Here is a 17,970-nt window from a genome sequence, read left to right as displayed (position 1 = left end):
GTGTGTAGTTCTTGTTGGATGTTCACCTTTATGGTCTATCAGTTGTTGTTGTTCTATTACTACACCTTACCTCTGGGTTGCAGTTGTCACCTCCATTTAGTGTGGTTATGTGGGGCTACGTAGTTGGTTTCTGCTACATGTGGGATTATACATGCTACCAGAATTCATAGGTGTTTAAGATCTTGAGTATGATGCTCTATTCCCAGCCAAATCGTCTGGTCTGGTGATGCATTATTGGACAATAAATGCATTGTTTGCTCTGTGTGTGCATATAGTGTGTAATACTGTTGGAAGTTACAACAAGTTGAATGCTTCATGGTTTGTTGGTTGAAATCATTTGTCTTCCACTAATGTAGTCGTCAAATTAATTTCAACCCACTGGGATATGTCTACTGGCTATGTGCAGTGCCACACTTTGGCACCATGTGCAATCCCACCTTAGCACACTGTAGTGAAGCTGGAGCCAGTAAAACATTCTAGCACATGTGTGTGTGTTAACTTAGTTACTATAGCAACCGTGATGTAGTAAAGTTTTTTGGTTTCCACTGTTATTGTAGTGTAATTATGTGTGGCCATCAGGTAAAATGATTATATGGCATTTGTTTATGTACCTTTGAAGTAATGAATATATTTAGGTACATACATGATGTATATCTGTATGTATGAAGTTGTGGACACTACAGTATGTGTGAGTGTTGGGGTGCATCCATGTGCGCCTGGGTGCAGTCTATTACTGTATGTGTAGGTATGTGTGTATATTTAGTGAGCATATATTGCTTTGCTTTTTGCATCCTATGTTATGCTATTTCTGCTTGGTTATTTGACAAAAGCATGTTTAAAGAAACCATCATACAGGTGGCTGTTACTTAACATTAATAACAAATATACTTACCTTATGACCTGATGACATTCATGGCATTTGGAGTTTTGTTTATTTCCTTGTATAGGAGGACTGGGCGAAAGAAGCTCTGAAGGGATTAAAGAATGAAGTTCTGGTAATAATCTTTATGTTAAAATGTGTGTTGTCGAATAATGCCTTGAGGCTATTAGATGATTCACGAAGCTGAATGTGTAAAAATGTATAAAAATGTGTTTTCCTTAATGGTCACGATTGAAAGGATTGAGTAAATAGAATACTATCAAATTTGTTGTTGTTGTAAAGCACTAGTCACAACAAAGTGTATATAATATAGCTTATATGAAGCATATATAGCTTATATGAAGGATATATTGTTCCAACGTGTGGGGATAGTTGAATAGTTTACAGTGTATATAGACTTGCAGACTTTATGTACTTACCAACATAGCAACAGTAATAGCTGTTTTGATTCTGTTCTGTTTTGGCTGCTATATGTTGGCTGTTTAGAGATTACGTTATGGTATTGTTTAAACCACTAAAAAATTTTGGGCTGTTTATCATGTAGTTAAATGTACGTACTACGGTTTTTTTGTACCTTGTTGTGATAGTTTTATTTGACAAATTTTGTGTTTATAAAGTGAGGTTGACTGAAGTTGTTACAGCTAATGGGTTTGCATAGTGATGTTGCTATGCTATTAGTGAGCAATAAATTACTAAATTCAATCACATTACGAAAGACAAAGTAACTATTTGATTAACTGTGCATAGGAAACAAAGGCTTAAGTTGTAGACATAGGACATACAATCTAACGAGTCCATAACATTTGTTGTGTATGTACATGTCATGGTCGTGATGTACATGTCATAGTCGTGATGTACATGTCATGGTCGTGATGTACATGTCATGGTCGTGATGTATACCATATTTCATAAGTTAATGGATAGCGGAATTATAATATTATATGCACTATAATTATTGTTGCATCCAAATTGTAGGTTTCTTACCTTCCTTGGTAGTAATTGTTACTGTTACTAGTGTTCCCATTATTCAATTTCATAGTATAGAAGAGTATACAATATTATAATTTCAACACATGTCATATAGAGTTTATTGGGAAGGTGGGGGTGCCCCCCTCCCTTCCTAAATGAAGTCCCAATGGCACCTGTCAAGTCATTCTATAAAGGTCCAATCACTTGTGGTTTATATTTCTATACTAAAATAGAAACCTGAAAGGATTATGTACTTGAAGAGAAAGAAGAAGGAATGCTTAATATATTTAGTTGCTATTTAGACCAGTAAACAGAGGCTACATATTAGTTGTTGTTTTGTAATCTGTTAGCTGGTTTGAAGCTCAACATGAAAAGGAGACACTACAATTGTCATGAATTGGTATAAACAAGAAAATAAATTCCAGTATGCACAACAAGTAACAATAACACTTAAATTTATGCCAAATAGAATTGTGAGGCATAGAGAGGGATGGCCAAGTATGGGAAATTTAGGCAGCTTAGACAAATGGTCTTGATTTATCAAATCTTTTTTCGCAGTTTCACTGTTTTTGCATTTAACCATACAGTACGATAGTACTGTCATGAAGGTTGTGTACTTCCTGCAAATAAATGTTGATCAGAAACCACCCTCAATGCCTTCACTATACCATGGCATTATTGTAGTTCCTTCAGTATAACCCAAAACGCTTCCAATAAATCACTCCAACATTTTATTTAATGATAGACTGTATTTATGTAGTAGAATTTTTTCTGATTTACAGACTGATCAACCAATGGTGGCCTGCCATTAGTGGACAAGGCTCGCAGCCAGCAATGGTCATGGATTTGTGCATACCTATAGACTGCAATACACATACTGATAAATGGGTGTAGCTCCATGTATGCCTACAGAAAATAGCACATAATCCCGAGTGGACATGGCTCACAAAAGAAGCTAGGCTGCAGCAAGACTTGACTATATGCATTAATATACTTCCACATCATCATGCCTTTCACACATGATCCAGTCCGGGTCAGACCTGTCAGACCTGAACAATCCGTGTGACCCAGCAAACTTTCTAATAGTAGCAATTGTCTCCAAGTCTGGTTTTCAGACGTTTAAGCAAGTGAACATGCACAACCCCACTGGCCTAAGATATGCAAAAGTAGCAGCAAATTGCACGTATTCTCTTCCTTACTGTTTGTCAGTACTGCCATTATCACTTCAAAGAGTTATCTACAGTGCTACTCACTGACAATCAAAAAAGTGTGCGATGGTGTCTTATTGCCCACAGTAGGGAGTAAGGGACCCATTGATCCCTGTTCTTCTTTTCTTAAGGATATGACCACTACAGGATTAGTGCAGTGCCCACTGAAAGTATTTTCCAAGAGCTTACAAAGTGACCTTACTATAATATATTCTGCTGTATTGCAGTTATAGTGGTACTAAGTTTTGTGGAGTGTTTGTCACTTTGCATAATCACAGGATCAAACATCATATGGAATGTACCGAATATTTTCAATCAGTTGTTGTGACTACTATACTTATAAATGTGTATTGGTAGATCTTGTACTTCTCACAACCATTGTTTATGATGTTTTGTAATGTTGCTATAATCACAGCATTGTTTGTAGGTGTTACCAAAAATAAACAATTATGTTATTGTCGTACATGTAATAGAGAAATCGTATTAGTAACTTTTGCTTTGAAATTTGTTTACAATACTTTTGTGCAATAATTGTAGTTATTTCCTTCTTTAGTCCATTAAGGATATATACAAATAATTGTATGCACTTAATCACTATTTGATTGGAGTTTACTTACTTGATTGTGCAACAACAACAGATACAATAATGTTATACAGAGTATTGCTATATTTGGCGGACCCAGCATAAATAATAGGGAATTGACAGTGGAACATTACCCATTCCCATATTCTTGGTAAATGGAACTTGGTTGGGCCAAAGCATTTTGACCTTAATACGCAGGTGGCTGGTAAATATCCATATAAATTTTTCATTGAAGTTGGCTGGTATCTGGGGATTCCAGGTATTTACAAGAAGTTGCATACTAACTTGTGTATGCAAAAACATTTTCCCGCTTGAAGAGACTGGACATCTAAAATTTTCTGCGAACATTTTAGAAGCAGCGTTTTTTAAGGTTTGGGGTTTGTTACTAGTGTTATTAAAGACTTCTTGATCAATCTCAAAGGAAAGTAAATAAAAAATACCAGCGTAGTCATGATGGTGCTGTTAATCCGTGTTGGGATGTTTCACATGTAGAGAATACATTGTAATAATCCCTACATACAAGCTCTTATAGAATGGTGTAGAGTGGTAACTCTTACAGAATGCTTTGGCAACCACGTCATTGTGAAATCCACATTGATCTTGGCAATTGAGCATATGTTCTACCACTAAATCTGCTAAGCAGGTTTTTCCATAACTGCAGAACAAATTTTTGAAATCTGATTGTGGACAGGTTAAGGGATGTTCCATTGTAGGACTATCATGCTGCGGTAAAGTGTTTTAACAGTAGAGCTGCCAAAAAGGGGACAATTATGCTTCGTGTTTGTTTAATAGCTTGTAATATTTTTATACCATAGCACTAAAAATGAAATGGTCTTCTTTACACAGCAGGAACATAGGTCCGTGCCTCCTTGTTGTCAGCTCTGGTAGAATTTTCCTGAACCTCTGTATAGAGAGGAAAATGCAATGTTTCAAAGAAAAAAAGGTGAGTGACTACTTGACCGCCACCTCAATTCACAAGAAAGTTGAATGTCATGATTTGTTCTACAAGTTAGCCACTTGACCACCACCTTAATTCACAACAAAATTTGAGTTAAATGTCGTGATTTGTTCTACAAATCATAGTATCTGCAGTCTGGAGATTCTTTACACAGTACCTCTATGAACCCATTAACAGTATACGTATGTATACTCCAGCCCATTTGCACTGCTCACTTTCAAGATACTAATACAATGTCTCATACTTTAAATACCCAATATAATCTGGACGCTCAGGCATTTTACGAATATATAGTGTATGCATATGATTTCTCGTAAATTCCTGGAATCCCCTATAGCCTTTATATGCTGGTGGCCACTATGACAGGCTCCACTCCATATTTGGTGGTATACATGAATAAATATTTTAATTTCCTAATTTACAGTAAGTATATCAGTAGAATATGACAATTGCAAGGGTGTGTTAATGACTACACGCTGAAGGTATGTAAGTTACTGTTATTGTGGCTTTGCATTTTGAGACACATTGGGTAAAAAACAGAGACAAAACAGGCGTGTACTATGTTCCAAGATTTTATGAGAACGGGTCCATGATACTTTGAGGTGTGGTGTACCACAATGTAGGAGAGAATGCAAACTGTTTATACTTATGATGCAACAACTCAATATGATCTCAGCTATGGGCCACCAATGGATTTCTAAATATGTTGTAATACGGAATTATATCAGACTTAACTTTGTTTTAGATAGTGGCTGCTAATCGATGCCTTCTTATTGTCCAACATTGTTATTATTTATATACTTTATTCAATAACTCTTTCCTGTGTTGATGGGAGGTACATGCGAGGGGCTGTCATACTATACATGTCCCCTTGTAAGGATGTTGTAATAGTGTACTACCTTTTAATAACAGGTCATGTAGCCAACAGATTGTTTGGGCAATAGTGAAAACAAGGGTAAAAATGGTTTTAAAGAAAGTTAATTTTAACCTTACATTATTCATGATTTAACTGGCAAATTAGCACTAAATGTCCACATGTGCCATGGTAATTGAGTTATTGGCAAATAACAGTAGTGAATTGAATTCATGATAGTTCTGTACAGAGATGGTTTATTTTATGGTAGACAAGTTTTCTAAGGATGGTCAGTCCAATATGTTGATGTCAAGTACAAAACACAAAGTCTATAGAATATTATTAGCTGTCAAAATAAGCCTTTTGTCTGCCCTGCATGGCAGACAATGGTTGGTTAGGGTGTCTGGTTTTTATAGTCTCTACCCATGAGATAGTACACTGAAAGAATTTGTCATCCCTGAGAAACATCCAATGTTTCTGCTGCCATTTAGTCAGACTTTTTGTTTTGACATGTCAAAAAATCATTATTCACACTTACTCAAATGTGTTTCTAAAATATACCCTACTGGTTAAGTTGTCTGCATGTTAATGAATAGGTGTGAACAACTTCCTCCACCCAGGACAATTGCATTAACTTTATTTGTTATTGTGAAAAGATTTTCATGAATAACATTATTGTACTTGTTAGTGAATACACTGTTGCCTTTAGGAAACTATATTCATAGCTCTGCTACATTTATTAGGCTGCATTACCAAGTTGTATAGAAGGTATATAGATGTTGTGTTATGTAGGACCAAACTATGCTTCTCAATGTGGAGTACAAAATTCAAGGACAGGTACGTACTGCTATCCCCTATGTGAGCTGTATTGTACATATACAATTATTGTGTGTACATGTGTGGGTATGTTTGCATGTGGGTATGGGTGTGTACAGGTATGCGTACGCATGTGCACTGACATGATTCATATATTTTCTTGTACAGCAATATGTTTCTTTGATGACTCCTGGAGACAATGGAAAAGATATAATATCAGAACTATTAGAAGAGGGGCTACTTAGAGTTGAGAAAAACAGAAGATGCTCATCCAAATTGGTAAATAAATTATGAGCTTGTAAACAAATGTTTCAGCTGTACCCAAACAATAAGCAGCTTCTTATTTGTTTACATCACCTGCCCCTGAAGATGTAAACAATGTTAGAATCATTGTCTCCCATATTGATCTATTATTTTGGTTGTTTACATTTATCTAAAGTGGATCACAGTCACCACATTAATAATTGCTGATTATAGTAACATTACCTCCTTAGCATTGTGGTCAGATTTTTTTTTAAAGAAGCCACTTTGCTTGTCTGTAACCAGACCATTTACCCTTACAATTCATATATTTTATCAATTGTCTTGTGCTACAGTATTTATACAATTACCACTAAGAAGACTAGGCACTACAAAGGCTGAATTTATTGTACTATTCACTGGTCACACGCAGACTATCTTCTAAGAACACGTTAGGAGATTTCTTTTGTAGGGTATTATTTAGTGTTTGTACCAGGAGAAGTTTAGCATGTAACATTATCACTCATTAACCATTGTTGCAATGGCTGTAGATGTACAAGTGTCACTCGTGCTGTACATAATGTGTAGACCACAGAATGTATCTGGGTCTATTAAGTAATATTATGTAATGTGCGGTAATCTCAACATGTATTGTAACAGTCAATGGAAGTACTGGCTGAGTTTGTTTAAGTTGTGACGCTGTTGTACTTATTATTTATACTATTAGGTTGTAACCACCAGAAGATTAATAAAATTCTTGTATAGAAACCTTGTCATTATGATACATCCAATAATAAGAAATTCCGGTCAGAACGGTAGCAATAAAAGTGCTTTTTTTAAAATAGTAAAGTAGCTAATTTGCTTTTGGTTTCCATTTTTTCCTTCAAAACCTGTCTTCCGTTAACTTATTTGGATAAACCTTGCTGACTTAACAAGTTCGTGTATGCATAGTTAGACACTCTTTACGGCTGCCTTCTGTACTCAAATCCCATTACAAGTTAGTCTTAAACATACCACAACTTAGGGGGAAATTAGTATACATTATTTCCTTGATTCGTTTTAAGGATCACGGAAGTATCTATGCCTTTTTATAGTTGGTTGGTTAATTCATTTATTAAACTTACTCTGTTTTGTCACATAAGTTTTTGCCATTCTAACCGTGATAGTATTCTGTTTCTAAGTAAAGAATCCTTGTCGTATTATACTGAGACAGAAGACAACTGCTTCAAAGTGTCATGAAGCCCTCCAATCAGCAGTTAACTAATGACTGTGCAAAATTTCCACTTTACAGATAGCAACTGTGATAAAAGACATTAGACAAAGACTGTTTTACTTGTTTTATTGGTTGTGGGATTCATTCTGTTCCTTTGAAGACAAGAAAGGCTTATTTATAATTCAATACAAATACACTTTATGGATATAAGAACCATATTCTCTGATGCTATCATTTATATATGTGGTAAAAATACACCAGTAAATAAAATGCTTTACTTGTGTGGGTAAATTAGACGAGATATATTGTATTACTTTTGCGTGTTCTATTCAATAGATTGGAGATTACATCAAAGCTGAAGAAAAGGCACGCAAAGCCCGTGTAAGTCACCCATCCCATTGCGTACTGATAACATGGGAAACAAATTTTAAATGGTATCCTTGTATTTGCATTAGACGGGTAATCCTTTTTTAACCACTTTTGCCTTTAATCAGTTGCAGAAAGAAACCTGATGCTCCAACTAGCCTCATTACATGTTCTATGGTCAATCACTATAGCTAGTAGGTGTATTCATTTATTTTGTTAATTAATTTTTGGCTGTCAATATGCCATCATAGCGTCAATGCTGATGGCTTTGTTCTAATAGTTTCGCACACTAAACTACCAAGCCACAATACCTTATATAGTGCATGGCAACAAATTATCACACATGTTGCATTGGGGTTATTGTCTGGAGGTTTATTGGTCACTTCTTATGTGCCTTTTCCTCCTATTAAACAGAAGCTCTCCACTGTGTTGTAGGATACCATAGGCAACAATATGTTGTTAAGATCATACACTACAAGGAATTCTATTAAAATTGTATGCTTGTTAGGGTGGAGGGTGGATGTGGAATCCAGTAATAATTGAGATTACTTCTAGGGAAGTGATTCATACAATGATACCTACTAGTTAGTACATTACACGAGTATTGCTACAAATAATTTCTTGATTTTTCTATTATGACATATACCGTTTTATAGATTTAAGCACACAGCAGATAAGAGACCAACATACTATTTGAATGGATGTGTCAGCATGTCTGTGTGCATGTGTAAAAATACATTTAGTAATCATTTTACGTGTTCATTTTGTGTATCAGAGAAACTAAGTCAAGCAGTCAAACTTTTGGTCTCAACTTTCACATGCTTACAAGTGTACTGTTATGTAATAGAGTGTAGATGAAGTGTAACTGTCATGGTATCATGTAGCTTGTAGTTGGTAACTACATTGTTTCAATTCTAAATAAAGGTCTTCCACAAATCCAATAGTCCTAATTAATGTATGCCGTCGGCAAATTTTTGCAGACATTCTTCTACCACAGTCTTTGTGTGACTTGACAGTTTGTTACACAAGCAGTGGCAATACATTGCTGCAGGGTTTAACATACTTTGTTGGTGTTACGTCACGTACAACATCTCATCTCACATATCAGATATCCTTATTGTAGGTCTCTGTAATGACTAGCTAATCGTTTAACAATTCTTGCTGATCATTAATTTAGAGTGGAATCTGTTTGTAGTGTCAAGTACTGGCTGCTGCTTTTAACGAGGCCACTGTAAGTTTGTATTTAGTAGCCAATGTGAAATTTTGATTTAACAAGAAAGTAATCGCCACAGTGATATACTACCTTTGAACAATTTCTAACAAGAGTTGCTATTAAAAAGTAATAAAACACTTAATTTTGTGCCATATACTAGTCTGAAGGTTGACACAATGCACACACACATGGGTTGCAGGAGCACTTCATAGGGCAATTAATTTAAAATTGATGGCTGTATTCCTATGGCAACAGGATGACAGGTGATATAAAATGTATGAACGAGTTACATTCAGTTTGTGCTATATCATATGACATTCATTAATTGCTACAATCAAATACCAATATTCCTATATACTTACAGTGTATGCTGTAATCATGTTGTGTTTTCATTTATTGATGGTGCGTTGCACTCTATGGTTAGCACAGTGAATGCAACATTAAATTTTGCAAAGGACATGAAATGCTGTTAGCTAAAGCATTGGTTAACGTTTTGAACTGTTCAAGTACATTAACACCTATGCGCTACATGTGTTTGCTTAGTAACACAGACATACAATTTAAATATTAATGTCATAAAGATTAAAAATAGAATGCACTTTAACTATACAATGGTTAGTTTAATGTGTATCTAGTTGCTATAAACTCTTTTTTTTTTGTTCCAATGTATATTACAACTCATTTCCAATATGTATATGATATATGTATACAACTATGAGCTTAGTTTACTTTGCTTGCATTAAATAATGCTTCTGACATGCGTAAATATCACTGGCTGAATTTATATCCAAAACCCACTACTAAATATCATACAGTACGATAGTAACTGTATAGTAGGGACCACAAAGGAGTAGACGTGGCCCACGAAATAATATCACCCAAAAACCAGCCTCGAAAGTCTTTCCTACTGCCACCTATTTGCTCCATTAATGATTTCCTCTGTTGGCATTTATCAACAGCATATATTGGGGCCAGCTGACAGCCTGCCATATGTATGTGTGTGGCACACATATGCGGTACAAATTTGGTTTTACAAATAATTCATAATAGTGCATGCTGAATGCGCACATGTATGTATGTATACAGCCAGTGCTCTATGAAGTGCAGTGGTAGACAGGGACAATGCTTGGTTACAACAAATCCATAGCAGTCAAAAAATTTTATTCAACGGAATTTTCTACTGATTGACTGAGTAAGTGACTGACTGACCGACTGATGCCTTCAGACAGGTGTAACTCGATAACGGCTACGGCTATGGGCTTGATTTTTTCACTGTTCGACGTCGCTTCGGCCTGACGGGTGCCTTTTGGCATACCGCAGTACGTACAATGCATTCTTCATGGATTTACCAGTGTCCTCCTTTGTGTCCCATTCATCTTTGCTGACAGGGAAAGGTGTTGATTTGGCGTGAGCACATGATGGCTTCCCTTCGAAATGGAAATCGTCCGTATTTTTCATCGTGGCTATTTCGATTGCAGAGGTACTTTTCAAACAGTTCTTGATTCGTACTGCTATGTAAGGGGTTGAACATAGCCTACAGCGAAGCGTAACGGATACTTCACTTTTCAGACGATAATTAATATGATTGGGACGTGCGGCACGATTTCTTTCTTTTAGTATGCGTGTATTGTATAGGTGCTTTTCGAACAGTTCTTGATTCGAAATGCTGTGTAAAGGGTTGAACATAGCTGACAACGAAACATAATGGATACTTCACTTTTCAGACGATAATTGATATAGCTGGGGCGCGCGGTTCATTTTCAAATGCGGTATGCGTGGGTTCACCAGTCATAATAAAATTATTTACAAAAAAAAAAGTTAACAAACAAGTACACGAAAAAATTTGGAATTTTCAACTAGAGTAGGGACCATAACACATCGATAAAAAGTACTGAAACAAGTTGGAGTAGTCCATGATATTAAGTCACTGTAAAACAATAAGAAGTGTTATATCCCTACTGTACATTTTCATTATGGTATCTTGAGCACAGTAGGGATATAACACTTCTTATTGTTTTACAGTGATTTAATATCATGGACTACTCCAACTTGTTTCAGTACTTTTTATCGATGTGCTATGGTCCCTTCTCTAGTTGAAAATTCCAAATTTTTTCGTGTACGTACTTGTGTTGGGTAACTTGTAAAGTAGCTATATATGATTTTATAGCAAATAATCTGCCTTAGAAACTGATGCATGCAGGGGTTGCTGCTGCTAACAATGGTTCCCCTATACTTATTTGTACAATGTTTTCCTAAATGTACAATTGAAGGTGTGTACATTGACAACAGTCAGCTTTCTATTTCTATATGGCTACACAATCTGTAGTCAAAGGCTTTTTATATACCGTATAGCTGGTTATTTTCAAAAGGTTTTATTTTCGAATGTTTCGAAGAGGTCTTTCTCTTCGAAAATAAATTCCCAAGTCCTGTTGTTCTTCAAAAATAAATTCCCACAAGTAAAAATAACATGCTTTCACGTGATCGAACAACGCGTATTGGCTTGTTACAAGTTTAAGCTCAGTATTATTAATAGTTGTTGAACAGTATTATTACTGCATCAATAGCCAGTAGAATGGGGAATCCATGCTGTCTGCTGTACCCTGATCGAGCCGATTGCCTTGCTAGTGCTAGCTAACTACTCCACTTACAACTCAAGTCTTCTTTCCAGTGTGCAATAGTGGGGATTACTCCGTCCTTGATTCCATCAGTAAGGCGAGCACATACAAACTCTACGTGTTTTTGTAATTTGTGACACAAATTTCTATTTGCTTGAAATCCACCTGTACTTCGAAATATGCATTTTTCGAAATTAAAGCCTTCGAAATTTAGGTTTTACTATTCCTACAAAAATTTCAGGTTCGAAAATAACCAGCTATAAGGTACAACTGAGAAAAGACAAGAAAATAACTTGCTACTTCTTTTCCATACGATACTAGCTTAGGAGCTCCATGTTTTTGTCAGCATGTAAGAAATTGATAAGTATTGTGGCTGGCCAGCATATGGCCATTTCTCAGCAACCATACTTTACTGTACAATTTGCACAGATATACAATTTAGGTGGTGGTATTGGCTTACTAGTATATCAAAGAAATATATTACTTTAAGCAGCAGCAGTTAAATACAGCTGCCATGTATGACTAAAATAATATTTCGTATTACAAGGAAGTACATGGCTTTAATAGGAAACAGTCCTGCTATCCTAATGTCATGAAGCATATAACTATTTGGTTGACTTGCTAATTCTCTGTATCCATATGGCTCAGAGATTTTGGAATGATAGTTTGTGTTTTGGCAAAGAAAATTTGTAAGCATGAAATATTGAAATAAGAGAAATTAGATCATTTGACAAATAATAAAAAATTTCCTTGTCAGTAAATTGTTTCTTAGATGCATGACTGTGGCCTCTGCTACCTTATTCACTGGTGGTTTTTCACTCGGTGATCAAATATGGCTGTACACTAGAGCCTCCATGGTAGGTGGTTATATTAAGTCAACCAGTTTAGGAGATATACCCTTCAAAACCAATGTATAACATTATTATTATTATTATCAAATTGTTTAAAGGGATACACAAAAGGAATGTGCCTGTACAAGGTGATACCCTTACGTACAATCTTTACTGTTACAAAAATACAATTACAAAAACAGTACACAATACAAGTACAGAATTAAACAATCACATTAAAATAAACTGTTTCAATCTAGATCTGAAATGTTTAACCTGGCTTCGTGCCAAAATGTCCTCAGGAATAGTGTTCCACAAGAATGCCTCAGATACAAAAAAAAAAACAATAACAGAAAGTATTGATAGTAGAAGAAAACACTTTTAAAGTTAGGGAGTGCGACCTTGTACACAGTGTATTGAACTCAAAGTAATTACTAAAGTTTATTCCAGTACACCCCTTCCAAATATCATACAAAATTGACAGTGACAAGAATTTCCATCTAGACTGCAGGGATGGCCAATGCAATTCACTAATACAGTCATCCAATGATTTGGACCACTGTTGTGATTGTGGATTCCAGGTGCTACAGATCCAGCATGCTGCTCTGCGCTGCACTGATTCAATCAATTTAATGTTAGAAGAAGTAAAGGGAGACCAAACAGGACAGGCATATTCAAGATGGGGTCTCACAAGGCACTTGTATGCAATGTTCTTAGCCAAAAATGAAACACCAAACATAATACGACGAAGATGATTGAGACAAACCGTAGCCTTATGCACACAATATTTGCAATGGTCGGACCAGTTCAATTTTGAAGTTACAAAAACATAATGGCATGGACTTGTATAAACCCTAATCCCTTAAAGTTACATTACTTACCATGAATTTCTTTGTAAAAATTGCAAAAAGCATTGCTTCGTTTGAAGTATAACTCTGCAACTAAGCTGCCCGAAAGAAGTGCCTATTCTATAATTATCTGCCAATACTCCTGACTCAGTAATTTGATTGAATATATCTCCATTTTGTTTCATCCCACGGCTTAATATGTAAACTGTGTACATGATAGAGGTATACAAAAGATCATGTGACTATTCCCAGGAAGTTTGGCAAAGAGAACATTGCTTGTTCATTGCTTCATATCACAACTGCATAAAGACTATTTAGATATTATTGTAAAACTTCCCTTAATTTTGTGTCAAACAGTACTCTGCCTTTGTTTCACAGTTTAAGTTGTGCATTCTTCAAACTTGAAAAATCATGTGGTCCCCGGCAAGTTTAATGGAAACCAATTGTGTACAGTGAGGATTCAAAAAGTTGCTGCAGTAGTATCATAATTGTTGAATAGAAAAAAATTCTATACATCACTTATTTTTGGTCTTTGTGGGCATGTACAGCTTTTTAGATATCAATAGTATATTCACTTATCAAAGTCAGTTATGAACAAATGTCTAGGCCTTCTCTTTTGAGACTGTATAGCAAGTTGGAGTGTAGAATGAATGTTGAAGCTTGAGAAGTAGCTTATGAAGTGCCAAGAGATCTATACTGTTAATATGGGGAAAGTGTTAGTTGCAAAAAAATGCTATAGAGATGTGTCTTGAATTGTTCTATAATTCAATCACAGCAAGCCACTGGATTTGGTGAATTTTTACTTCTGGTAGAAATTCCCCTTAAATATACTTTTGTCTGGTTGATTGTTTTATCCTCTTTATAGTACAGCTGTGACCTGGACCAAATGTACATAACTGATTATTGACTCCCTGCAACCGATTGATTAACCGATTAATTGGCTTAATGATTATTTTTACCTTTTCAATGTAATTTTGTACATCAACAGTGTTTTTTTTAATCAAACATGCTGTTTGACTTGAGAAGTAAGGAGGCTTTGATTTGTAACTCCTAACAAATAAACAATAAACAGCCTCCTTGCTCACTTTAATACACTCTTTATGACTAAAACTGTAAACAATTCTGTGGTCATGTGATCCAATTGTATAATTGGTTGTTGCATACATAGCCCGATTATCAATCGCCCTCAACAATAACCGATTGATTAACTGATTATTGCATAACCGATTCACAGCCCTACTTTATAGTATATATGAGTTTGTTGTCTAAGAAACAATTTCTGAAATTATTAGATATTTGTAGTAGCCACACTGAGTAGTTAGCAATACTTTAGGCAAATTTTCTGGCCACTAATTATGAATGTAGAGATTTTTTCTTTTATTGTAGTGTTTGTTTTGTAACTAGGAAGGCCACACTATAAGTGTTGGAAGGTTGAAAGTTGGTTTATTGATAATTAGAATACTTTATATCAATACTGAGGTGTCAGGGTTGAACTCTTCTTTGGGATCAAGAGATGTTTGAGCTCTGCCTTAGCGTTAATGATATAAAGATGACATGGTTGGTATTTCAGTAAGCCAAGTTTACAAGTCATGGGTAAACTCTTGTGAAAAATTGGGTCTTTCAACTTTGCAGTATATACATATCATATGTTGTGCCAGTTTTTCTTTACTGAGGTCAGCTGTAACCTGGCCTGCGTGGAGCCAGGTCTCATCATGGCAGCCCAGTGACTATTGGAGCACTTGACCTTGCAATATCCGAAGGTCAGGTGCTTCCATCACATTGATTGTTGTTTATTGTTCTTATCATATTATTATTGGAAAAAATACTATATACATATACACTTCGTACAATCTCAAATATAGCTTTGACTTTACTTGAAAATTTTTCACTGTTGGTATTGCATTAGTAGGCTTCTGCAGTAAGGTTAGAATTATTTTGCACGAAACTATTAAGCACTATTGTATTTGCATACTCCTCATGAAGGTGACAAAGGACTTTATGTACTACCACCGCTGCAAATGCAATATTGAAAAAATAGCTTGAGGGCATGGGCGAGAGCATGAGGCAAAGCCGAGTGCTGTATTTGGCTTGAGACCATGCCAGAGTGCTATTTTTTCACATTGCACAAGTGTGGTGGTGTGCTTTAACTGGTTTAAGTACTTTCTGGTTGTCTTGGTTTGGACAGTTCATTTTGTAGACTCAAACCAGGTCGATTTTCAGCCATCAGACAGTGTCTACATAGCACAAGTTTGGTTATAAAACAAATAGATAACATTGCTTTGGCTACTTCTGGCGATTTAAAATGCTACGCACATGATCAACAGTGCTGTTCCATATGCAGTGCTGTATTTCCCTTCAATGCTGTATGGAAATAATAGCACTCTTATTTATTTGATCTTCACCCATGCAAGTACTTTAATATATAATTTATTTACATCCTTAAAGTTGGATGTATCATTAAACGTTTTTAAAGTTTTTCTTGTGCAGCTACACTTTCCTTGTATTTCAATGATCCTTATACTGTCAATTGCAATCCATACATTACATCATCCAAAGTTACGTCATCTAGAATGTTCTGAAATAGCCTACTGTCATATTCATGAACACTGATGCAATGACCTTTTGTGTCTATATACCAAGTGCAATGAATTTTACTAATTATTCCAGACATCCTGACTGAAAGAAGTACACTGGTGGGTGTCTGTATCCCGTAGAACCATAATAGCTTACAAAATGATTTTAGTGAACATCCTTTAGTGCTTAACTCTTTTCTTTATTAACTTAATTTTTACCGCATGGTGGTTTGTGTGCACAGGTGCCCTTGTTATAATGTTATTTTATATACAATGCATGCCTAAGTTATATGAAAGTCACTTATGTTGTTTTTTTTACAACTCACAGAGGAACATATGGTGCTACGGTGACTTTACACCTGATGATGCTAAAGAATTTGGTTACAAAAAGCAGTAGCCGAGATCAATCACTGCCTACCATTGACTGGGCACACTGTATAACAATGTATTGTGTTAGGAGATGATATAGCATTAGTTTTGCAATTTATTGTACAGAATTTATTTCGACTTTGAATAATGTTTGTTTCTATACAGGAGTAAGCCAGAAGGTGCTTGATTAAGGGTTTGTGGGATGTTTCTTAGCTTCTGCGATTACTATTTTAGTAGTGAAACTTTGTTATAGTTACTCCTATACATTCACATGTAGTTATACCCTGACGTTTTTCATTTGTATATCCAGTGTGATTTCCCAGTAAACTGATTTGTGGTTTCCAGTATTTTTTTATTAGTGACCTTTTGGAACTAACTGCTTTGTATTCATATATGAATTAATGTGTTAGAAAACATTCAGCTTATGCAAGCATAGGAATCGTATTTATTGTAAGAAATGTGCTCATAAAGCATTGAAACATTTAGCACCAACTTTTGTATCATATGACCAGTGAATAGCTGACTGATATTTTATGATTGCTATACTTCTCAGTTATTTGTCTCCCTTCATACAAAGAGCCTTTAACAGTCATTGTCAGCAAATCAACCTTTTCTAATCTAATATCCACTGATTACTGTTGTAGATTGTAGGAACCTCTATAGCTATAAGGAAGGTATATGCATTACAGTACATGTATGTCATCTTTGATACCATGCATGCTGTCTATGATACACCATCATGCACATTGTGTACAAGAGCTGTTTTTTTTTTTAGCTGTACCAATATACTACTAAACTTCAACTGAAATTCACCTTGCATGCATGGTTAACGTATTGTGTTGTGTCTGCAGTCTCTGCACTCCTAGCTGTGCATGGGCATGCTTGTTCTTGCTTTGTATCAATGCATTATATGGCTTCCTGCAAATCTTACATCATGCACTACTGTCAGTTTTCCTCATGCATTAAGTAGCAACTCTGCATGCCTACATATACATGTAACAAGTATGCACAGATTACAAGTGAACTGCATGATGGGCCTGCATACATGCTTAAGGTGCATGATTCCTTGATTTAATTGTGTATGTATATGCAAGTCAGTATAATGGGAGTCTGCCTACTGTCGGTGACTTCCTGCAGAAGCATGCAGCTTGTATAATAATTTTAATGTGATTTCAACCATTTATTATGTGTATTACAGTTGTGTTATGGAATGTGCGCACAAGGCTAACTATATAGTGTAAGGATTCTTTCATCACCACAATGAAAATCACCTTACAGGATTTTCTTAACTAGCTGCTTCCTTCCTTTTGCACTCACCGGCCGCTAAGGTCACTGACTGCAACATCGCAAGGCCATTGATGCCGACTGTCTAGAGCCCACTGTACTAGCTGTGTATGTTACGTGACGTACATGGAGCTAATGGTTGCATCATTCCA

General features: G+C 35.7%; 1 protein-coding gene across 1 annotated transcript in view; it reads left to right on the top strand.

The window, feature by feature from the left end:
- The window catches only part of LOC136261799 (staphylococcal nuclease domain-containing protein 1-like), a 109,009-nt gene extending 92,308 nt beyond the window's left edge, over positions 1-16,701 (top strand). The window contains exons 27-31 of the mRNA XM_066055862.1: positions 948-995; positions 6,244-6,288; positions 6,436-6,546; positions 8,057-8,101; positions 16,494-16,701. Of these exons, the coding sequence (XP_065911934.1) occupies positions 948-995; positions 6,244-6,288; positions 6,436-6,546; positions 8,057-8,101; positions 16,494-16,562 (318 nt within the window). The 3' untranslated portion in view covers positions 16,563-16,701. The remainder of the gene's footprint in view (positions 1-947; positions 996-6,243; positions 6,289-6,435; positions 6,547-8,056; positions 8,102-16,493) is intronic.
- The last annotated feature ends 1,269 nt before the right edge of the window (positions 16,702-17,970 follow it).

The sequence above is a fragment of the Dysidea avara genome, chromosome 7, assembly GCF_963678975.1.
Source record: "Dysidea avara chromosome 7, odDysAvar1.4, whole genome shotgun sequence".
Lineage (NCBI taxonomy): Eukaryota > Metazoa > Porifera > Demospongiae > Dictyoceratida > Dysideidae > Dysidea > Dysidea avara.
Note: the sequence above shows the minus strand (reverse complement) of the source record. Positions and strands in the feature narration are given on the sequence as shown.